The sequence below is a fragment of the Engystomops pustulosus genome, chromosome 1 (genome assembly GCF_040894005.1).
Source record: "Engystomops pustulosus chromosome 1, aEngPut4.maternal, whole genome shotgun sequence".
Lineage (NCBI taxonomy): Eukaryota > Metazoa > Chordata > Amphibia > Anura > Leptodactylidae > Engystomops > Engystomops pustulosus.
Window position 1 is genome coordinate 211,065,668 of NC_092411.1, and position 20,727 is coordinate 211,086,394.

The 20,727-nt window shown below is 42.2% G+C and overlaps 2 protein-coding genes across 6 annotated transcripts in view; one reads left to right on the plus strand and one right to left on the minus strand.

Moving 5' to 3' along the window:
* Window positions 1-9,503, minus strand: part of ALPK1 (alpha kinase 1) — a 73,712-nt gene extending 64,209 nt beyond the window's left edge. For 3 of the 5 annotated variants that reach the window (XM_072119296.1, XM_072119291.1, XM_072119292.1), the window contains exon 1: window positions 9,347-9,503. The gene's annotated coding sequence lies outside the window, so the exon portion shown is untranslated. Of the gene's footprint in view, window positions 1-2,877; window positions 2,988-9,346 lie in introns of those variants that run through there. The other 2 variants (XM_072119293.1, XM_072119295.1) reach the window with 2 other exon arrangements.
* On the plus strand, window positions 9,476-14,533 carry TIFA (TRAF interacting protein with forkhead associated domain). Its single transcript, XM_072119298.1, has 2 exons — window positions 9,476-9,631; window positions 13,684-14,533. The coding sequence occupies exon 2, from the start codon at window positions 13,686-13,688 to the stop codon at window positions 14,268-14,270; it is 585 nt and encodes a 194-aa protein (XP_071975399.1). The 5' UTR covers window positions 9,476-9,631; window positions 13,684-13,685; the 3' UTR covers window positions 14,271-14,533.
* Window positions 14,534-20,727: the final 6,194 nt, after the last annotated feature.

A 20,727-nucleotide genomic window follows, 5' to 3' on the forward strand; every position in this document is an offset into this window, starting at 1 on the left:
CAGGATGAAGCATTAGGGTGGCACGGTGGCTCTACAGCCTTGCAGCACTGGGGTCCTGGATTCAAGAACCATCCAGGTCAACATCTGCAAAGAGTAAGGCTATATTCACACTGCCGTTGCCCGCCCGTGCCGTACCGTAGCGGGCAACGGCAGTGTACGGGGAGAGGAGGAGGAGGTGAGCGCAGCTCACCCCCGCCCCTCTCCATAGCAACCTATGGTGCACGGCCCCGTATTACGGGAAAAGATAGGACAGGTCCTATCTTTTTCCCGGGTACGGAACGGTACGGTGCCGCACGTGTGCAGCACCGTACCGCTCCCGTAGGGTGCCGTGCGCCCATAGGAGTGTATGGGGGACGTATATCGGCCGTATATACGTCGGCCGTATATACGTCCCCCATACGTTCGTGTGAATGTAGCCTTGGTATGTTTTCTCCGTGTTTGCATAGGTTTCCTCCAGCTTCCAGCCACACTCCAAAACATACTGGTAGGTTGATTAGATTGTGAGCCCCAGTGGGGACAGGGACTAATTTGGCAAACTCTGTGCCGCGCTGCGTAATCTGTGTGCGCTATATAAATAAAGGAATTATTATTATTAAGCACAGAAGGCCACAGTAAGATGAGGAGGATGTAGCTCAGAAGGCCACAGGATCAGAAGGATGGGGGATGGAGGACAGGGGGCCACAGTAAGAGGAGGACAGTAAATAGGAGGCCATAGTATGAGGCGGATTGAGGATAGGATGCCACAGTATGAGGAGGATGAAGGACAAGAGGTCACAGGATGAAGGAGATAAATTTATGGTGCCTGGATCTAAGTAAATAAGTGTCCCTGATTTATCATTCTTGATTTTGATGGCAGATTATTTTTAAAGTTGTATCTAACTTAGGCCTGCTGCATATGGCTGTTGTTGTTGGTTGTGTGCTAGCCATTGAAACAATGTATATCCCTTGTATTTCTTTGGTCGCATACACATGACAGTTGCTTCCAAAGAACACAGACAACCTCCTGTTCCTTCCAGAGTTTGCAGAATGGGCTTTTCTACATTCTTTCTTTTCTACTATCACTTGAGTATATACTATACTGATATACACATACATATTTCTATACCGTATACACAAACATATATACACTTTTACCCATAGGTATTCACTAATATGCACACTTTTAAGCACACTTAAGCATATGTATGTTTATACATTCATATGCAACATTCCCCCACCGGGGCCTAGCCTTTTTTTGCGGCTTGGAGGCAGCTGGGGCTCAGAATAGCGGAGTGGCTGGTGGTTACGGCCTAGGCACACTGATGTCACGGTGCTTGGTATGGGGACCGGAGGGCAGGTGGTGTGTGCAAGAAATATAGAGGGAGAGGCTGATGTACTGTTCTCCATGGGGCAACCCCTTAGTGTCTGTAACATATGTCCCTGGGTAATGGATGGGGAACCCATGGTGGTAAACAGCCGTATCCAGGGATCAGACGGAAGCAACGTTGTGCAAAATAACTCACGGTTCTTTATTGAACAACAGCAGGCAACGGGCCTAAACGGTCTCACAGCAGATTCGGATTACTGGAGTGGTCCTCAAGAATAGTGCACTATCCTGGTAGTAGATGCAGGCTGGGATGGAGCTGTGTCCAGTTGTAAAAGCTGCAGCTCTGAGTCTCCTGACTCTGGTCCTGGGATTTGGTTCTGTGACAGTACTGAAGGTGTACTGACACTATGGAGCAGATTTTTCAAGCTGTCTGAAAGTCAGAATATTTCTAGTTGACCATGGCAACCAATCACAACTCTGCTTTCATTTTACCAGTGCTCATGAATATTTTAAAGGGGAGCTGTGATTTGTTTCCATGGGCAACAAGAAATATTCTGACTTTCAGACAGCTTGATAAATCTGCTCCTATATCTCTCTTCACTCTGACAGCAGACCTGACTCTCTGCTCAGTGGAGAGACCATGAGGTCTAAGAGGCCGAGCTCCTCCATGCCCAGGGGTATTATTCTCCTGGTCAGGTGGCAGCATCTCTCCAATCACACTCCAGTTTACAATACAGCGAACAATTGGTCAATAAATCCACTGAACTTTTGCCTATCCAGGCAGAATCTACAGCTGCTAATTATCTTAGACTTCCTGCATTATCCCTTAGGTGAGTTGTGCAGTCTCAAATGATGGGTCCTGACAGGTAGGGGGCCTTATTGGCAACTACTCCCTTGCCTATACATTGACAGGGGTGTTGCACATACATACAATATATACAAACAAACAATATACACACAGAGAATGTAAACACATTTATACACTCAGACAGTATATACACATAAAGTACGCAAACATACTGTAATGTATATACACGATATATACACATACAGTATATCTACATCATTTACTTAGATATGCAGTATTTACACAGCATATATATACATATTGCATAGAAATAAAATATATACACACAATACAGAATATACACACAATACAGAATATACACACATAAATACAGTATACACAGCATATATACACAGACACAAATGTATGTACCCACTCTCAGGAAGTCTTCTTATCCCAGGGTCGTGTCAGAGGCCACAGATCTGACTTCATGCAGCCCAATAGCTGCTGACCACATGGGGGAAGTAGACAGTAGGAAGTACAGACGGAAGATCTGCTATCTTGCTGTCCCCCTCCCCTGACATTTCTTATCTGAGCTGCTGTCTCAGTTGTGTTCTCTCCTACCTCAGCTGTGTTCTCAGGTCTGCTAGATGTGCACAGTTATATACATATTATACTGTACAATGCTTCATGCTGCTATGGCTGCTATCCCTATACTAATGCCCCTGATCAGTTGGCACAATATCCATGTATTCTATCATATCAAAAAGAGCATTGTACTAACCTCCAGTATCAGGTATGTAGCAAAGAGAGTTACAGCCAGATTGCAACAGGCAAAATTTTACTTCCATTGACATTTACAAGTGTAAAGAAGAGCTGAAGGCAAGGTATTGCTTCATCTGGGAATTTCCTGTTTTACAGCTGCTTCTCTGCTTACATTTGTAAAGCACAAGTATTTCACTCGTAGAAATATCACATCTGATTGGGTGAAATATGTACAATTATAGACATATATAGCTTTGCAAAAACCTTACTGTTGTAACGAAACCTATAAACAAACACCCTAGGGCAGTGGTGGCAAACCTTTGGCACTGGTGCCAGAGGCGGCACTTGGGGCCCTCTCTGTGGGCACCCAGGCCATCAACCCAGCATGAAGTTCACCAGACAGGACTCAAAGAATCTTCCTACAGAATCTTCCTACAATGATAGAGGAATTTGCCCTCCTCCTTTCAACTGCGTTGGTGTCCTTAGGAGGCTGAACGATTGAAAGTTGTCAAATAACAAGGAGAAATAAGTTGCTGTGCTGGCACTTTACAATAAATAAGTGGCTTTTGGTTGAAGTTTGGGCACTTAGGCTCTAAAAGGTTCGCCATCACTGCCCTAGGGTGATGGCACGTGGCATTTTGTCCTGTTTTCAAGCAGTCTGCTTAAAAATGGGCCAAAAACGCGTTCAAAACGCCACGTGTGGCATCACCCTCTGGTACTGAAATTATTCAGACCTTTTTAAATTTGTCACTTTTTGTTTCATTGCAGCCAATGGTAAGATCAAAAACGTTCTTTTTTTGCTCATTAATGCACACTCTGCACGCCTGCCATCTTGGCAGAAAACAAACAGACATGTAGATATTTTTGCTAAGTATTCAGAACATTTGCTAAAGTGTCCACAGTAATTGTTTATAGGTTTGGGGTACAACAATAAAGCAGTAAAGATTTAGCAAAGCTATACATGTCTATTATTGTACATATTTCACACAATGAGATGTGATATTTCCACTGGTGAAATGCCTTGAAGCTTCTTGATCTATCGGGCATGCTGCCCACTCCTGGCCGCCCGGGCCCCCGCTTCCCACCCTTTGAAGCCCCACTGGCATGAAGGTGGCGGAAAGGGCAAAATAATCGCAATTCTAGCAATAAGCTAGCACAGTATTTGCGATTATTCCAGGGCCTCTACGCCACTGACATGGCACAGAAGCACTGATAAATATGCCCCAAAGAATTGACACCAAAAAGTTCAATCTTCTTCTCATCAGACCAGAGGATCTTATTTCTCATAGTCTGGGAGTCCTTTGTGTGTTTTTTTTGCACACTGTATGCGGCTTTCATATGTCTTCCATTGAGGAGAGGCTTCTGTTGGCACCCTCTGCCATAATGCCCTAACTGGTGGAGGACTGCAGTGATAATTGACTTTTTGGAACTTTCTTCCCTCTCCCTACAGCATCTCTGGAGCTCAGCCACAGGCTAGATGGTTGGCTGCTATTGCAGCAAGGTTGAGGCAGACTCCAGGTGGTGGAGGTCTGCAGGGGCCCAATGGCTGCAGGCCATATGCTGAGGAGTGCTGTGCCTCAGCACTCTCTGGACTCTCCCTGGAGAGACCTCAGGGGAAAGAGACTAGAACCTTCCATAACAAGGTTTATATAACCTTATCCAGCCAGCTTGCTCCTCACATTACAATAGTAACATAAACACTGATTGGCTAGCATTTACTTCACAGGCAGAGACTGCATAAACATGATTCCACATTGGAGGCCCTCAGTGAGTTGATCACTCTCACAGAAAGACTCTTTCCATGGAGAGGGATTTTGAGTTTTGCAACACCTGCTTAACCCTTTGCGTTGGCCGGGTTGTTGCACAGGCACATTATGAGCCCTGTGTGCTGACAATCTGGTTACAGTATCAGGGTCCAGGTTTATCTAGACTTTCATTTAGTTTCTGAACATTCTACTAGGATCTGACACACACTGTCACCTCACTGTCACCTCTGCTGTAGCTTCTTCCTCTGATATATAGAACTTAGCTTGTAGATTTACTCTCCTCGCGCTTCTGTTTGACGGAAACAGGAAATCTTTCTCTGTATGTATGTGAGCTTGTCTTAGAATGCAGGGGGGAGGGGCAATGCCGAGACGCGCCAGTGTGAGACATGAATCTATTCCTGAGAAAAATCTGTCCTGCCCAACCCTAAAGTCGGATCCCAGGGAAACCGAAATTGTGTACACCAGGACCGATAGAGAACGGTTGGAATTATATCTGTGAAATGCTGTATTTTTGTTAATAACAGCAAATTAAATAATGTGTTATTTTGATATCCTGAGTATACTTAAGAATCTTGTCTTCCTGATAATACCCTTTAAGGGGCTGATCACAGGTGTTCGGATGTGTGTTTGGGTCCATGAATCTGGACTTTTGGGGGGAGATTTATCAGAAGAGTCCAGCTTTCATTTTTTAAACCGTTGTGTGAAAATGAAAGCTGAGCTCTGGGCAACTAGAACAGTTTGACCTCAGACACTGCTGATATTGATGGGTCAGCTCATCACTACCAACAAAAAAGTTCAGCACAAAATGCTACAGAGCGTTTGGCATCATCTTTTTCCTCTTCCATTCACTACCCTGTTGTGACTCATTCTAAAAAAATATAAATGTACATAGGGAAGTTGGGAAACATGGCTGTTGGTGAAACACGAATTCAATTTACAGTGAGGTAAATGGTAGGGCCAGCCTCTCATGCCACAAAAGGCAATTGTATGATAAACATTAACCTAACCCTACATTCCCTGGTTCCCTTTAATAGTGCCATCCTTCAAGAATAAATCTGCTTTACCGTGAATTTCTTCTAATCTGCTACGTAGGTAGCAGATTACAAAGAAGTCTATTGGTTGGGGGAGTTAGCAGACTGCCCGTTAATTTGACAGCAAGCAGACAAACACATTGATTTCTATGGGTCTATGGTTTCCTCAAATCCATGTCCGAAACGGCTTCCCGAGCCACAGAACTGTGAGCAGGTGTCATTTCTGCCACTGTTTGTGGGTAGGGCAGTCTCTTCTACTGTCAATGTCCCGGGTGAGGACCTCACACGCCAAGGAAACACCACCACCATGATATAACGAACTTGAGGTTCTTAGTTATATTTTGATCAAATTGTATAGGCCCACTAACCACTTCACGGTGGGCCAAGACCCGGTTGGCCCCCAGCAACCATACTGGCAGGCATAGCCCCCATGCTCCGGGTCCCCACTAGCACCGTACAACAGAAGCAGTGGATGCCATGGATGTGATGCAGACTCACCATGTGTGAACAGGTGTTGAATACTTACTGTTTCATGTCTCAGACACTAGCCGAGGTCACCATTAAGTGGTTGGTGGGCTTATACAATTTGATCAAAATGTAACTAAGAACCTAAAGTTTGTTATATAATGTAGCCTAGCGGCAGTAGATTATTGTGTGATATGTGGATGTGCGGTCCAGTTCTTAGGCTTATGCAATGGCTAGAAACAATTTATGCAAAGTCTGTGGTAAGGTTAGGTAGTGGAATAATAGCCTAGGTTTTTCTACCTTGAGCAACAAATATTTACCCTTCTTGTTTTATATTTCAACAAACATACCTAACAAGTCACTTACAATAACATACTTGCTTCTGTAAGGTATACAAGTCACAACAGGTGAGTAGCAACAATCTCTACTCAACTAGGAAATGCAGCTACTCCTCCCACTCAAAAATAAAGAAATTGTCCAGTTAAGCATCATTACCTCTCTTTTACATATCCTTAACTCCTTACTGACTGTGCCATTCTTCCTGTAATTACAATATATTTTCTTATCTGTCCATCAATGAAGCATGATTAAGAGGTTGAAAGTAAGACCCCATTCACACAGCTGTACAAACATCCCCCATAGAAGGCAAAGGCCGCACGGAGTAATACGGTGCTGCACATGTGCAGCATCTTAACGCTCTGTACATGGGAAAAGATGGGACATGTACTATCTTTCCCAGTGTTACGTCCCGTACCTAATGTATTGCTACGGAAAGGGGAGGGCTCGCCCCCCTCCTCTCCACGGAGCTGGACATACGTCAGCATGAATGCGCCCTAAAGTCTGGCCATGAGGCCAGAGTACAAGTGCCAGCTCATATACTCAGCATATGAGCTGGTACTTGTAGTACTCCAGCCTCATGACTATAGTATTTCTCATTTTACATTTCTCATTGTTATATGCAGTATACGGCTGGAGTACTAAAAGTAACAGCTCTTATGCTGAGTATTCTGCCAACAGTTCATATACTCAGGCAAAAGCTCATATAGTCAGCATTATTGGCGGGCATTACCTTGCCGGTGGGCAAATGCGAGAGTCTCTCCGCTCTCAGGATGATGCGCCGGCCTCGGTGACGTCATTTTGTCGCGCGAGGTTCAAAGCTTCCGCATGTGTTATTGTACACATCTCCTACATTGTAAGAAGCCGTGACTGTGCATCGCTGCGCATTGCCGGGAAACAAAACACGGCACACTGGTTGAAAATCACTTCCGTATGCTGAAGTATGAATATGGTGATACAAAATACAAAGATATTTCTTTATAAAGGGTTTTTGAAGTTAAAGTTCTCCTTATGGAGGCTTTGCTAATTAATACTGCCTTTCAGCCATGTGGAGACTTAAAGCTGCTGATGCTCCACTACGGGATTCTGGGAAATATGCAAATGCAAGGAAACAAGGAATCAGGCAGGAATTACGCAGTTCGTTAAAAAACGCATCAGTTTTTTGACCGTTTTTGTCCGTTTTCCAATTATCCTCATTAGGATAATTGGAAAAAATTGTCAAAAACGGATGTGTTTTTGAACTGACTGCTTAAAAACGGCCTAAAAACGGATTTAAAACGCCACGTTTGCTGCCGGCCTCAGGGATAAGGAAAATGCTGGTTCAAGTTCGTATAAGTAAAAAATGTTCAAAAAAATTTTTAAAACATTAAAATAAATAAAAAAATAAATAAATACAGATTCATTACTGGATCCATATGGTAAACCCCAAAAAACGTTCGGAAAAAAAAAAAGATCATTTTTATTTAATACCCTTTAAAAAATGCTGTAAAAAGTGATTTAAAAAATGTTATGCTCTCCAACATAAGACCACTGAAAAGAACAACTCTACTCACAGAAAATAAGCCCTTAACCAGATTTGTCAGCCGAAAAAATAAAAAAGTTATGCATTTGAAAAGATACTAAAATGTCTCCAAATTAGTTTTATAAGTAAAATGGTGGAGAAAAATAAAAAATCTATATAAATAAGGTATCTCCGTAATCGTGGCGACCCAAAGAATAAAAATAATATATTATTTTTATGGTGTGATAAACGGCAAAAAAAAAACAAAACAAAAAAATCTTACCAAAAATTGATGATTTTCATTTTCTCCACCAACAAAGAGTTAATAAAATCTTATCAATTAGCTATAGATGCCCCAAAATTATGTACCAGAAAAGTACATAGTACTGGCAAAAGTACAAAGTGTGGCAAAAAAATAAGCCCCGATATGTCCACATTAAAAAAAAGAAAAAAATATAGCCTGTACAATTTGACAATGCAAATCTGCTCTGCATGGCGCCTCCTTCCATGTCCGGCCGTGCGCCCATACAGCAGGTTACCAACACATATGGGGTATCAGTGTTTCTTTTTCCACAAAATGAATCTATGGTTCAAAAATATTACAATTTGTAGAATGCACCTCCAGTTTGTTTTAACCCCTACAAAACACCTAAAAGGATAACAAACTTCTTAAAAAGTTGAGGGGTGTAGTTTCTATAATGGGGGATAATTTATGAGTCTTGCGATTATTCAGGCCTCTCACAGTTAAATAGAAGTTGAGCAGGTCCATCTAAATTCGGGTTTTGGTGATTTTTTCAAAATTTGAAAAATAGCACCTAAATTCTGAGCCTCATAACATTCTAGTAAAATATGTGGAATCGTACAAAACAAACATAAAGCAGACATTTGGGAAATGTAAGTTATGAATTTATTTGGGTGCTCTGACTATCTGCATCAAAAGTAGAGAATTTTGAAAATAAAGAATTTTTCAAAATTGTTGCTTAATTTCGTTTTTTTAAATAACTAAACACAAAAGATATCATCCAAATTTTTAAACTGTTTTAAAGTACAATGTGCCATGAGAAAACAATCTCAAAATCCCCTGAATATCTTACAGTGTTCCAAAACTACAACCACTCATAGTGACTATAGGGCAGATTTGAAAAATGGGTCCGGGTTCCGAAGGGGTTAATCATTCTATAGATAATAGTGATATAACATTGTTATAAGACATTACTACAGTAGTTACAAATAGAATCGTTCATGTTATTATAAGTGATAGAGCTGGGTTATAATAACAATATAGTAAGTGTAGTAAACTACAAGTAGTAATCATAGTAATACTATCAGGTATAAACAAGAATGTATTATAGTAAAACTAGCATTAATAATAAGTAATAAGTTACTAACTAGTAGAAATCCTCTTCACCCCTAGTAAGGGGTCTTCCCTGTCAGGGGCCCCTGGCCGGTGACGTCACTCTGAGGGGAATTCCTGGAGCCGGAAGGATCAGCACTGGGATCCCGCAGTAGCCGCGCCGTGTGGTGAGGCGGAGCGCTGACGTGTACACGGGGGGCGGGTCACATGGAGGCGGGTGACTGTGCGGGCGGCTCCTGACTCGGGGATATACCAGACAGCAGCCTTTGACTTATCATAGCAGAGATAAGGACGAGGTGTACACACAGCGGGTGCTGCAGGTAGGTGATTCCCAATGTCATGTGTGTACATCCTGGGGGAGAGTGCAGGGAGCGGGTCCTGCGTGCTGCACAGGTCCTGCAGCTCTAGTGATCATAATGGACACATCTGTCCTGTTATGTCATGGAGTCCTGGATTATTTTCAAGGGCTCCTAAGACCCACAACTATTTGTAGTCTTTAAACTGCATAACTGTATGTGAGGTTCTTGATTTGCAGGACATTCATATTCTCTCCAATGTTTGGCAGCACATAAAACTTCTAGTGTTGTTCCATTTTGTTGTATTGTGCGCTGTACATCTTTGTGTTTATTACTGTCTCCTGAACTCTTCTTGATTGACATAAAGATACATAATGGAGTTACAAAAATATCTATATATTTTTAAAAGACCGCAGTTGTGCCGTTTTGGGGGGGATTGTCCTTTTTGGATTTCTTCATTACAGCTTTTATTGTGCTTTATTATTGAATCTTATCTATATCCAGTTCAACAAAGTTTTATTAAAATTTTCTTTAAACTTTGTTTTTGTATGCAGTCACATAATACACTGTAATATGTCTCCATCCTGGCAGAGCTTAAAGGGAACCTACCACCCCGATTCTACCTATAAAGGTAGAGCGGGTGGTAGGTGGATGGATGGGGCGTGAGGATACCCCTTTTTTGGGCTAATCCTCACGTCTCGGGTGTCTTTTAGAAAACTTTATAGCAGGTATATGCAAATTTTTTTATGCAGCTACTGGGGCGTGGAGTAGCTGGACATGTGGCTACTAGTCGCGGCTACTCCACGCCCCAGTAGCCACGTTACTCCGCCTACCAGGTAATCTTCGTCCCCTTCTTAACCTTCGGCTGCGCGGCTCCGGGGCCGGAACTACTGCGCATGCAGTAACCAGCAGCTGCGCGCCAAAGATTACCTGGTAGGCGGGGTAACGTGGCTACTGGGGCGTGGAGAAACCGCGACTAGTAGCCTCATGTCCGGCTACTCCATGGCTTCTAAAAGACACCCGGGACGTGAGGATTAGCCCAAAAAAGGGCTATCCTCACGTCCCATCCATCCACCTACCACCCCTTCTACCTTTATAGGTAGAATCAGGGTGGTAGGTGCCCTTTAAAGGGGTTGGAGCACCTCTTTTTGTAATGTGTATGGGGGCAGCATAAGAGATAATTTACCAATATACATCTGTGAAGCTCCTGTCTTTTACCTCATCAGCCAGACATTTCTGTCCATAAAATGGCTGCAGATCAGGGGCATAACTACAGTGGTAGCGGCCATAGCAGCTGCTATGGGGCCTTCAGTATCAGGGTCCCCGTCATCTGACCTGACACACTAAAGAATGGAGGATGTGCACCATTGAATACATATTATGCTACAGCTAGCATATAGCATATGTAGTTATGACAAATGCGTTATTGCATACGTTTGGTTAACGCAATGTAATCGAGCAAATCTTGTCTTCTCAGCTGTTGTAATGGGTTAACATCAGGTGTAAGTGTACCCTTAATATCATGCATGATTACTCTTAACAGTTTGTGTACCTGACTGTCCATCACATGGCCATGGACATATTTATAGCCACTGGAAGTGAACATAGAAGCTTTCTGTAGCAGGATAGCAAGCAGAGATCTAGAAAACTGGACAACCCCTTTAATAAGTAACAGGGTAATCTATTGGTGACCAGTTATCTGTTTCAATTTTAAAGGCCATATTTACTGTTGTGGATGCAACCCCACCATTAGATAAGACTTGGATGCACTTTAAGTACGCTAAATTCTGCCAAAATTTGTCATAAAATTCTGGTTCAACTTACACATAGTATAAACATAAATCTAGAGTATGTATCAGATTTCCTATGAGACATTGTGATAAGTTAAAGAAAATCCACCATCAAAATCAGGCACCGTGACTGTGATAATCTTATATTTGTTATCCATAACATCCTTCCTTCTAAAATCAACTTTTAAGATTATGCTAATGAGTCTGGGGTGTTTCCAGAGCCCCTTAGTGATGTCTTTTCACTGGTTATTACAATGATCAGAGCACGTTTCCCCTTCCCCTGTACTTCTTGCTGCTGCTAGATTACACAGGCAGAGGGAGGAGGGAGAAACCAGGGGGAAAGGGATAAATTTTTTGCTTGTATAATAGGAGGCATCATTGAGGGGCTCTGGAAACATCCCTCAGGGTGCACCATACTCATAAGCATAATTTGTAAACGTATAACTGGCCAGGAGAGGTTAAAAAGAAACAAAAAAGATCTTATACTTACCTTCGCCGGTGTTCCCGTTGTCCTGTGCTGTCTCCTGTCAGTGCTGTACCTCTGTTTGTATAAAGAGGCAGGACATGCTGACCCAACAACTTCAGAGCAGCCTTGGATTAATATATCTAAGGCTACATTCACATGAATGCCACCGTAGCATGGTGGGCACACGTCGGCACCCGGGAGCGGAGGAGGCCGCTCACCCACACCCCTCTCCACAGTGATGTATGGCGCACTGCGCCGTATTACAGGGAGAGATAGGACATGTCCTATCTTTCTCCCGGCTACGGAACGGTACAATGCCGCACGTGTACTGCACCGCACACCTCCCGTATGGTGCCGTGAGGCCATTGCCATCTATGGGGGACGTATATAGGGTGTATATACGCCCCTTATACGGCCATGTGAATGTAGCCTTATACTGTGTCCGGCATTGCAGTGGTCGGTCCGCCGAGTGCTGTTGAAGGCAAGTATAAGATTTTTATTGTTTTCCTAAATTCCTCCCCCGGGCTTTTTGTTTAAACCTGGACAACTCCTCTAAGGGCACTTTAGAATACAATGGGGCACATATATCTTTGTTTCTTTTCTGTGGCTTTTCTTGTGTGCTTTCGTTTTGCCTCTAGGTGCCTGTGTTACAAGCATCTATATTGTCTCGTTCTTAACACTTGCGGTTGTCTTTTTTTTTTTTTCCGACAATGAGTCAATATCTTATCATACCTGCGAAAGGTTGTTGCTTTTAGATATTTCTAAGTTCAGGGATAGAGTAGTTTTGTTTTTACTTTTGCTTGAACTCTCCTTCCACCTTGGTTGCATCATGTATGGGAATTTCCTAGGAGCTTTCTATAGAGTGGGTGCAGCCTTTCCCATCCCCCTCACACAGCAGCTGGCAGCTCCATCTTCTGTAAACCCCCTGCACATGGTATATAAGAATGAGCTAAGGATGAGTTAGTCATCAAGTCCTTATGCCTCCAAAAATAGCTGCAAGTGTTAGCACTTTTCCAACTGTATCTTAAATACTTTAGATTGAGAAATTTTTAGCATGAAGTGAAAATTCTTGGTTAATGTTCTGTTTGAAGAATGAGGAAGCCATCATACCACACACAATGCTGCAATAGTTGTTACCACTTACTAGGCACTTGAAGAAGACCTTTTTCACTTTCCCACTTAAAAAAAAAACATGGCTTTATTTTTCCGTTTACATGCGGGCCTTTTTTCTGAGGGACACATTGGGAGGATTTGACAAATTTACCCTAGCCTGTGCTAGGATACAAGAACAGGTCATGGGTGTAATCTGCACACGAGTGCTGCACCGATATTGATAAGAGGCTGAACCGCTTAGTAATTCCAGTAATTTGGCGCACTGGTGTAAGGATTCTTATTCACAGACTGACCGCAATTGTGTGCTTCTAGCAAAGAAGTTAGCTGGTGGAAGTTAAATCTATCTCAACATCGATTTAAAACGCCTATTGGTTGAGTTGGGTTGAGTCTATGAAAAAATTACTAAATGTTAATAGGATTTATACAGTTATACCATATTTGCAACATAGAGCAAGATGTTTATGTAATGCTGCATTATTTTCTCCTTTATTGATATGCAGAAACAGTGTTGCAGTGCATGTATATACAAAGATGTGTGTTGGAACGACCTCTGACCCAAGATATGGCAGTATTGATATTTTGCCAAGTTTATGTGTTTTGTTGTACTCTTATCACATTGATAAATATTCCAGTTCATGAAACAAGTTTTAGTCACCGATGATAGATATGAGAATTACATTGTAATTGGTTTTATCTCTTTCCTCTAGGAATGGCCTCTGCATGTGGGGACAACGATGTGGATACAGAACAGACTCTCACATGTTTGCACATAAAAATGTACCATCCTCACCAGCATGACAGAAGAATCTTCAGTCTCATAGACTTGTGCAAAAGACATGAGATGAAAGCTGAGGAAATGGTTTTCTTTGGACGGGACATTAATATCTGTAGGTTCAAGTTGCTACAGAACAGGGTCTCACGGCTTCAGTTTTCTCTGCAGTTCTTCAAACCATTAAATAGTTCTGCAACATCATTCGAGATAAAAAACCTGAGCAAGAAAACAAAACTTTATGTTGATGGATGGGAACTCAACTATCTGAATAAAGTTGATCTTCCAGCCAAGTGCATGATTCGTTTTGGTGAATTTCAGATGTTGCTGGAAATTGAAAACGGAGAATCAGAAGACAAATTTGCAGTCTATTGTGAACTGTCACAATTTTCTCTCGTACAAGAGATTGGTCACCCCGTGATGTTATCTATTCCAGAAAACGGCCTATTAAATAATACAAGCCATTTATCTTTAAGTATGTCACAAACTCCTCCACCAGTGGAAGTGGATGAAAACGACGTATGAGAAGACTTTCAATGTATACGATTATTTATACATACTTTTATTTTTGTAACAGACTGAAAGCTTTCACACCTTGTGATGGGTGCTATACTATGGCTTCCTTACTATAGCTATATACATTTTACCATATGCATTAACTTGTACATTTAGAGGGCTTAATATAACTGCATAGTATTATTGTGTATTACAAGTTATTGCACTATTCATATTCCAGCTGATGCAGGAGGGTAGAATATGGGACCCCAAGTTCCTGTTAGCTTTCTCTATCTTAAAGGAAACCTACCATTTAGAATGGTAGGGGTAAGCTGTAAGTACCGAGCACCAGCTCAGGGTGAGCTGGTGCCGGTACTTACTTTCGTTAGTGTTATAAACCGCGGTATCGCGGTTTTAATACTTTTTAAACTTTAGAGCAGAAGGGGCTTCGGCGCTGCGTGCGCAACATCTCCGCTGTTTCCTATGTAGGCGCGCGCAGCGCCAAAGCCTCTTCTGCTCTAAAGTTTAAAAAGTGTTAAAACCGCGATACCGTGGTTTATAACACTAACGAAAGTAAGTACTGGCTGGTGCTCAGTACTTAGAGCTTACCCCTACCATTCTAAATGGTAGGTTTCCTTTAATAGATGATCTTGTAAAACTTATATTGACTAATTGTCAGGAGGCTTCTGTAATGGCTGGTTTATTTATTGAAATGAAAATAAGTATTTTGGACACTTGTAAGGGGGAAAAAAATTGGTACAAGCCTCCAGAGGCTTGAGCGAACCACAGCAGTTGTCCAAAAAATAAATGGCTATAAAGCAGCACTCCAAAGAATGTGTTTTTTATTCCACTGGCGCTGCTCACACTGCTGATTTCAATAGAAAATGACTGTGCAGGCTGCAAAAGTATAGAACCTGAAGCAAACACAATTGACTCAGCGCAATGCATGCAGCCCATAAAAAGTAATGGGCAATAAATTAGCTAAAAAAAAAATAAAACAGTTGTCACAAGGCCCAAAAACATGGTTGTGTGCATGTGGCTATATTACATATTTTTAAGAAGTTCCTGAAGAAAAAGGAGTGCATTGAAAGTTCTAAAATAAGTACCATCTCTTCTTCGCTTAGTTTTGCCTTCAAAAAGTGCATCAACAAAATCCCCCAAAAAAGACTCTTTCTACATTCTCCTAAAGTAAACGATCACTTCATCTATGTCACGGGTGCTCCCAGGACATGGGTGTCCCTGTCTCCTAGGCTTCGGAAGATTTAAAGGGCCAGTGCATCGTTAATTGGCGATGGCCATTTCCCAGAATTCCATATAAACATGCCCACCCTGCCGGATCTTCGTGCCATAGAAAAAGCTTGTTCCCATGCCCTTTGCGTTTAGTGTGTTTTCCCGTTGTGACCCCAGTTCCGTTTCTAACATGCCTCTGGGGAATCTTTCCCCCACCCCGAACCGTTTTCGGGGGCACCGATCGCTGCTATGGCATCTCTGGGGTCCGATCGGGACCCCAGATATGCCTGGAGGCAGTGCCTGAAAGATGGCATCTGTGACGTTATCTCTCAGACACAGTGCCAGCCTATGCATGTGCATAGGCTGGCACTGATAATACCCTGCAGTACATCAGTATTGCAGAGTATTATCATGAACAAGAAATCAGATGATTGCTTGTTCATGTCCCATGGTGGAAGTAGTAAAAAAAAGTTATTCAATAAAAAATAAAGAAATCAACAAAACATATGAAGAGACATATAACCCAAAAAAGTCTAAATCATAACACAAACCCCACATATTTAGTATCACCGCGTCCGTAACAACACGTAGAATAACAGTAAATTATTAAAATTGCCTGATAAATGGCGTAACAAACTGTTATAAACCCTCCAAAATTATGATTTTTACCTATTCAATCCCTCAAAAAATGCAATAAAAAGTGTTAAAAAAAAACATATGTACTCCTGAATGATACTGGTGCAAAGTACAACATGTCCCGCAATAAAACACGCCATCAACCAGCTCCGTAGCCAAAAAAAAGTAACAATGTTATGCCACTTGGAAGACGGCAATCCAAAAAAGATACATTTTTCCCCACATTAGGGTTTTGACAAATTTAGTAAAACATAAGAAAAAAATATTCATGTATGGTATCCCCGTAAGGATAACATGATTATTAAGTTAAACGGTGAACATCAAAAAAAAAAAGTTAAAAATCCTGTACAGAATTGATGCTTTTCTATATATAGCAATGAGCATTTCTGGAAACATCCGCTTATCTCAATCATTTATGAGGTCCATCCATGTACAGGACCCTTATATGAAGTCTCAGGGCCACTGCTTGAAGGACAGCTCTGTTTGTGAAAATAAAAGTCCTATGGTCCCAACCAATGCACTTAACTGGATAGATTCACTAGAAGCATCACAATTGTTCAAGGTTGTGGTTTTTATGACAAGATAACACACATATGATACCAGAGTAAATAATTGTTTTACAGATCATTAGACAAGGACCCAAATGTGGCTGTAACAAATAACTGTGATTGCAACATGGCAGGGAAATGCTAGAGTGATGCCTGGAAAAGAAAAACGCTTAAAATATAAAAAAAGAAGATTTATTTGTCCACATGCTTATATTACAAATTAATGTGCATTTATTCATTAAGATGCAGCAAAATACTGCAAAATATTGTGAAAACATATAAAGCGACACAACATGATCTTTTTAATTACAGCATCATATACAAGCTTTTCCAAAAAGTTCAATAAGACACTTGACTTTTCACCACCACCCAAAATTTGATTTTCACAAAGGGAAGCAATGTCATTAAATACACCCCTCTGCATGGTATTTCTGTGTTACTGTTATTCCCAATGAGGTTGTTGATCATATATAGAAAAAAATAGCAAGAAATCATAGAATTACCCAAATAAATTATGTTATTTTATTGTTTGGGGCTCAATATAGTGTTCAATTAGCAATGCAGAAAAAACACTGTGGTAGAAATACTGAGCAAAACGCACCAGAAATCGAAAAAGTTTTGTAGTACATGTATGAAGTAATTCAGATTGGTTTCAATAATGACTTGTACCAGCAGTGTAGCTTCTGGGAAGTAGGCATGGACTGGGCTGTAATGCCCTCCCTCAACGCAATTTCTGTGCGTCTGCTGGAATTAGCGGTATGAACCTAGAACCGGAGAACTGAACGGACCTGCTGACTTCTAGATTGTGACCAGTGAATCCAGGATACACATGGGGATATTTACCATACGACTGCAGTTTGTGTGCTCCTGATGTAACGATCGGCTAGGCTGGCATACAAATCGTATGGCGTAGATTTGTGCTATTATCCCATGACTGATAAGCGTGAAAGGACACTAGCTGTAGCGAGTGCGTTCCCACTCCACCACTGATCTGAGCTTTTAAACCAGAAAACTGGAGTACAAGACATGTTAAATCTCCCCCATAAAACAAGTTTGTTAGAGCCGACCAGGAGCCCGGAATTAATGTTACGGATAAGACTAGGTTTCCAATAGTACTAGAACTATTCTGTTCTTCTGTGTTCTAGCCCTGTGGTGTGCAAAAACCAATGCCAACTAAATTGTGAACATCGCTTTAAAGACTTCCCAGTTTATCACATATTGGATTAAAGGAAACTGTGCTCTTTTGTTTCCTGTAATGTTACACTATAAAAATGAAATGCAATAAACCATCCACCTTGAGCAAACTATAAAACCACTTTCCCCAACTGTCTCACTATAATAAAAAAATGCACTATATGAAGGGAGAATACAGCAGCCTTTTCTTATCATTCCCAGATAATTGCCAACCCTGACTTATTACCACATGGTCACTTACCAATACATCTGCTGTTACGCTGCCGTTTACAATGGTGTCTGCATAGGCCTGTGGAATAGGGGGACATTTATCAGGGCTTCTATGCAAGAAAACTGGTGCAGAAGCCATGAAATAATCACAATGCCTTGGGAACCACCAGACATTTGATGATTATCCCTGTTACTCCAGTTCCACACCAAGAGGGCTTGAAGGGGGCACGGTCGGCAGCAGAGTGGGTGTTCCTGCCCTGCACACGCATGAAAGTTCCCATTTAGTGGCAGGCCCTGGTGTAGAAAGATAAACTGTGTGGATACATCTTAAGGCCTATGCCCCTTGATGTATCCAATGGTGGCCGAGGTGTATGATAAATCTCCCTCTCTGTGTCTATTGATTAAGTGGCAAATGGCTGGGATTAGTAGTAGTTCTGGCATATACAGAAATAGGCTGTAGGCAACATAGGTGGCAGCAGGTTATTGGTCACACAGAAAATGCTGTATAATTTCCAGCAAGAACTGAGCAGATTTTTGAATATTTCTGTGGAAGATTAAAAAGATTAAAAGGGGTCGACACCTTTACTTGTTTTTTTGTAATGTGTGTGCAAGTGTGGGGTATGTTAGGTACCGTATATACTCGTGTATAAGCCGAGTTTTTCAGCACAAAAAATGTGCTGAAAAACCTAATCTCGGCTTATACACGAGTTAATAAAAAAAAATACACGAGTTAATAAAAAAAAAAAAAAATTAATACTCACCATCCGGCTCCCGGTCCTCGGCGGCGGCTCCTAGTCCTCGGCGGCAGCTCCCGATCCTCTGCGGCGGCTTCTCTCTTCATGTGCCGGCAGTCGCGTCTATGCGACTTGCCAGCGGGCGCACAATATGATGTAGCGGTGTCGCCGCTGATGACGTCATCAGCGGCGACACCGCCGCATCGCACTGTGCGCCCGCCGGCAAGTCGCATGGACGCGACTGCCGGCACGTGAAGATAGAAGATAGAAGAGAGAAGCCGCCGCCGAGGACCGGGAGCCGCCGCCGAGGACCGGGAGCCGCCACTAAGCATCAAAGGTGAGTATCGTCGGAGGGTGAGTATTAAGTTTATTTTTTTTATTATTCGCTAGGCATACTGAGGGCAGGCTGTATACTACTAAGGGCAGGCTGTATACTACATGGGGGCTGCTGTATACTACTGGGGGGCTGCTGTATACTACTGGGGGGCTGCTGTATACTACTGGGGGGCTGCTGTATACTACTGGGGGGCTGCTGTATACTACTGGGGGGCTGCTGTATACTACTGGGGGGCTTCTGTATACTACTGGGGTGCTGCTGTATACTACTGGGGTGCTGCTGTATACTACTGGGGTGCTGCTGTATACTACAAGGGGCTTGCTGTATACTACAAGGAGCTTGCTGTATACTACAGGGGGGCTGCTGTATACTACTAGGGGCTTGCTGTATACTACTAGGGGCTTGCTGTATACTACTAGGGGCTTGCTGTATACTACATGGGGGCTGCTGTATACTACTAGGGGCTTGCTGTATACTACAGGGGGCTGCTGTATACTACTAGGGGCTGCTGTATTCTTCTGGGGGCTGGCAGGCTGTATACTACTGGGGGGGTTTGACCAATGCATTTCCCACCCTCGGCTTATACTCGAGTCAGTCGTTTTTCCCAGTTTTTGGTGGTAAAATTAGGGGTCTCGGCTTATACTCGGGTCGGCTTATACTCGAGTATATACGGTAATATACAGGCAGTCCCCGGGTTACATACAAGATCGGGTCCGTAGGTTTGTTCTTAAGTTGAATTTGTATGTAAGTTGAAACTGTATATTTTATAATGGTAGATCGTAGATCCAGACAAAAAATTTTTTTGCCCCAGTGATAATTGGAGTTTCAAAATTTTTTGCTTTAATTGGACCAAGAATTATCAATAAAAGTTTCATTACAGACTCCTTACTGATCATTGCAGTCTGGGACTATAGTAAAGCATCCAGAGAGCTTCACCAGAGGTCACAGTGGGCAGAGGGGTCAGTCTTTAACTATGGGTCGTCTGTAAGTAGGGTGTCCTTAAGTAGGGGACCACCTGTACATCCTGCACCACTTTCTTGATATGTACAGTGAAGCCTCCTGTCTTTTACCTCATCAGCCAGAGATTCCTGTCCATAAAATGGCTGCAGATGGACGGTCATGTGATCTCTATCTGTACATGACCAATCTACCTTCCAGGATCTTATAATTATTCATGGATACAAGCTTCAGATGCTGGATAGGTAATTGGCCATGGCCAGTTAGGATCACATGACCTCCAGACATTTTATGGACAGGAATGACAGCTGATGAGGTAAAACACATTTCTGAACCATTTTAAGAAAGTGGTGCAGAATTTCAGTAAATATATTTATCAATATCCCACCCACACATTGCAAAAAAAAAAAAAAAAAAAAAGAAGTATAGTGGCCAACCCTTTTAAGGGCACACTGTCAAATTCATATACATTTCAACTCATTCTGGGCTTGAAAGTCCAAGGATCTGTGTTATCAGTAGAGAAAGAGTATGCTCCAATTAATAATGGGTTATACTGAATCCTTTCCCACAAATCTATATATAAATGTGCTCTGTTCCTCCTGCTCTTTAACATAGTGCCTCCAGGATGGACCACATTTTAA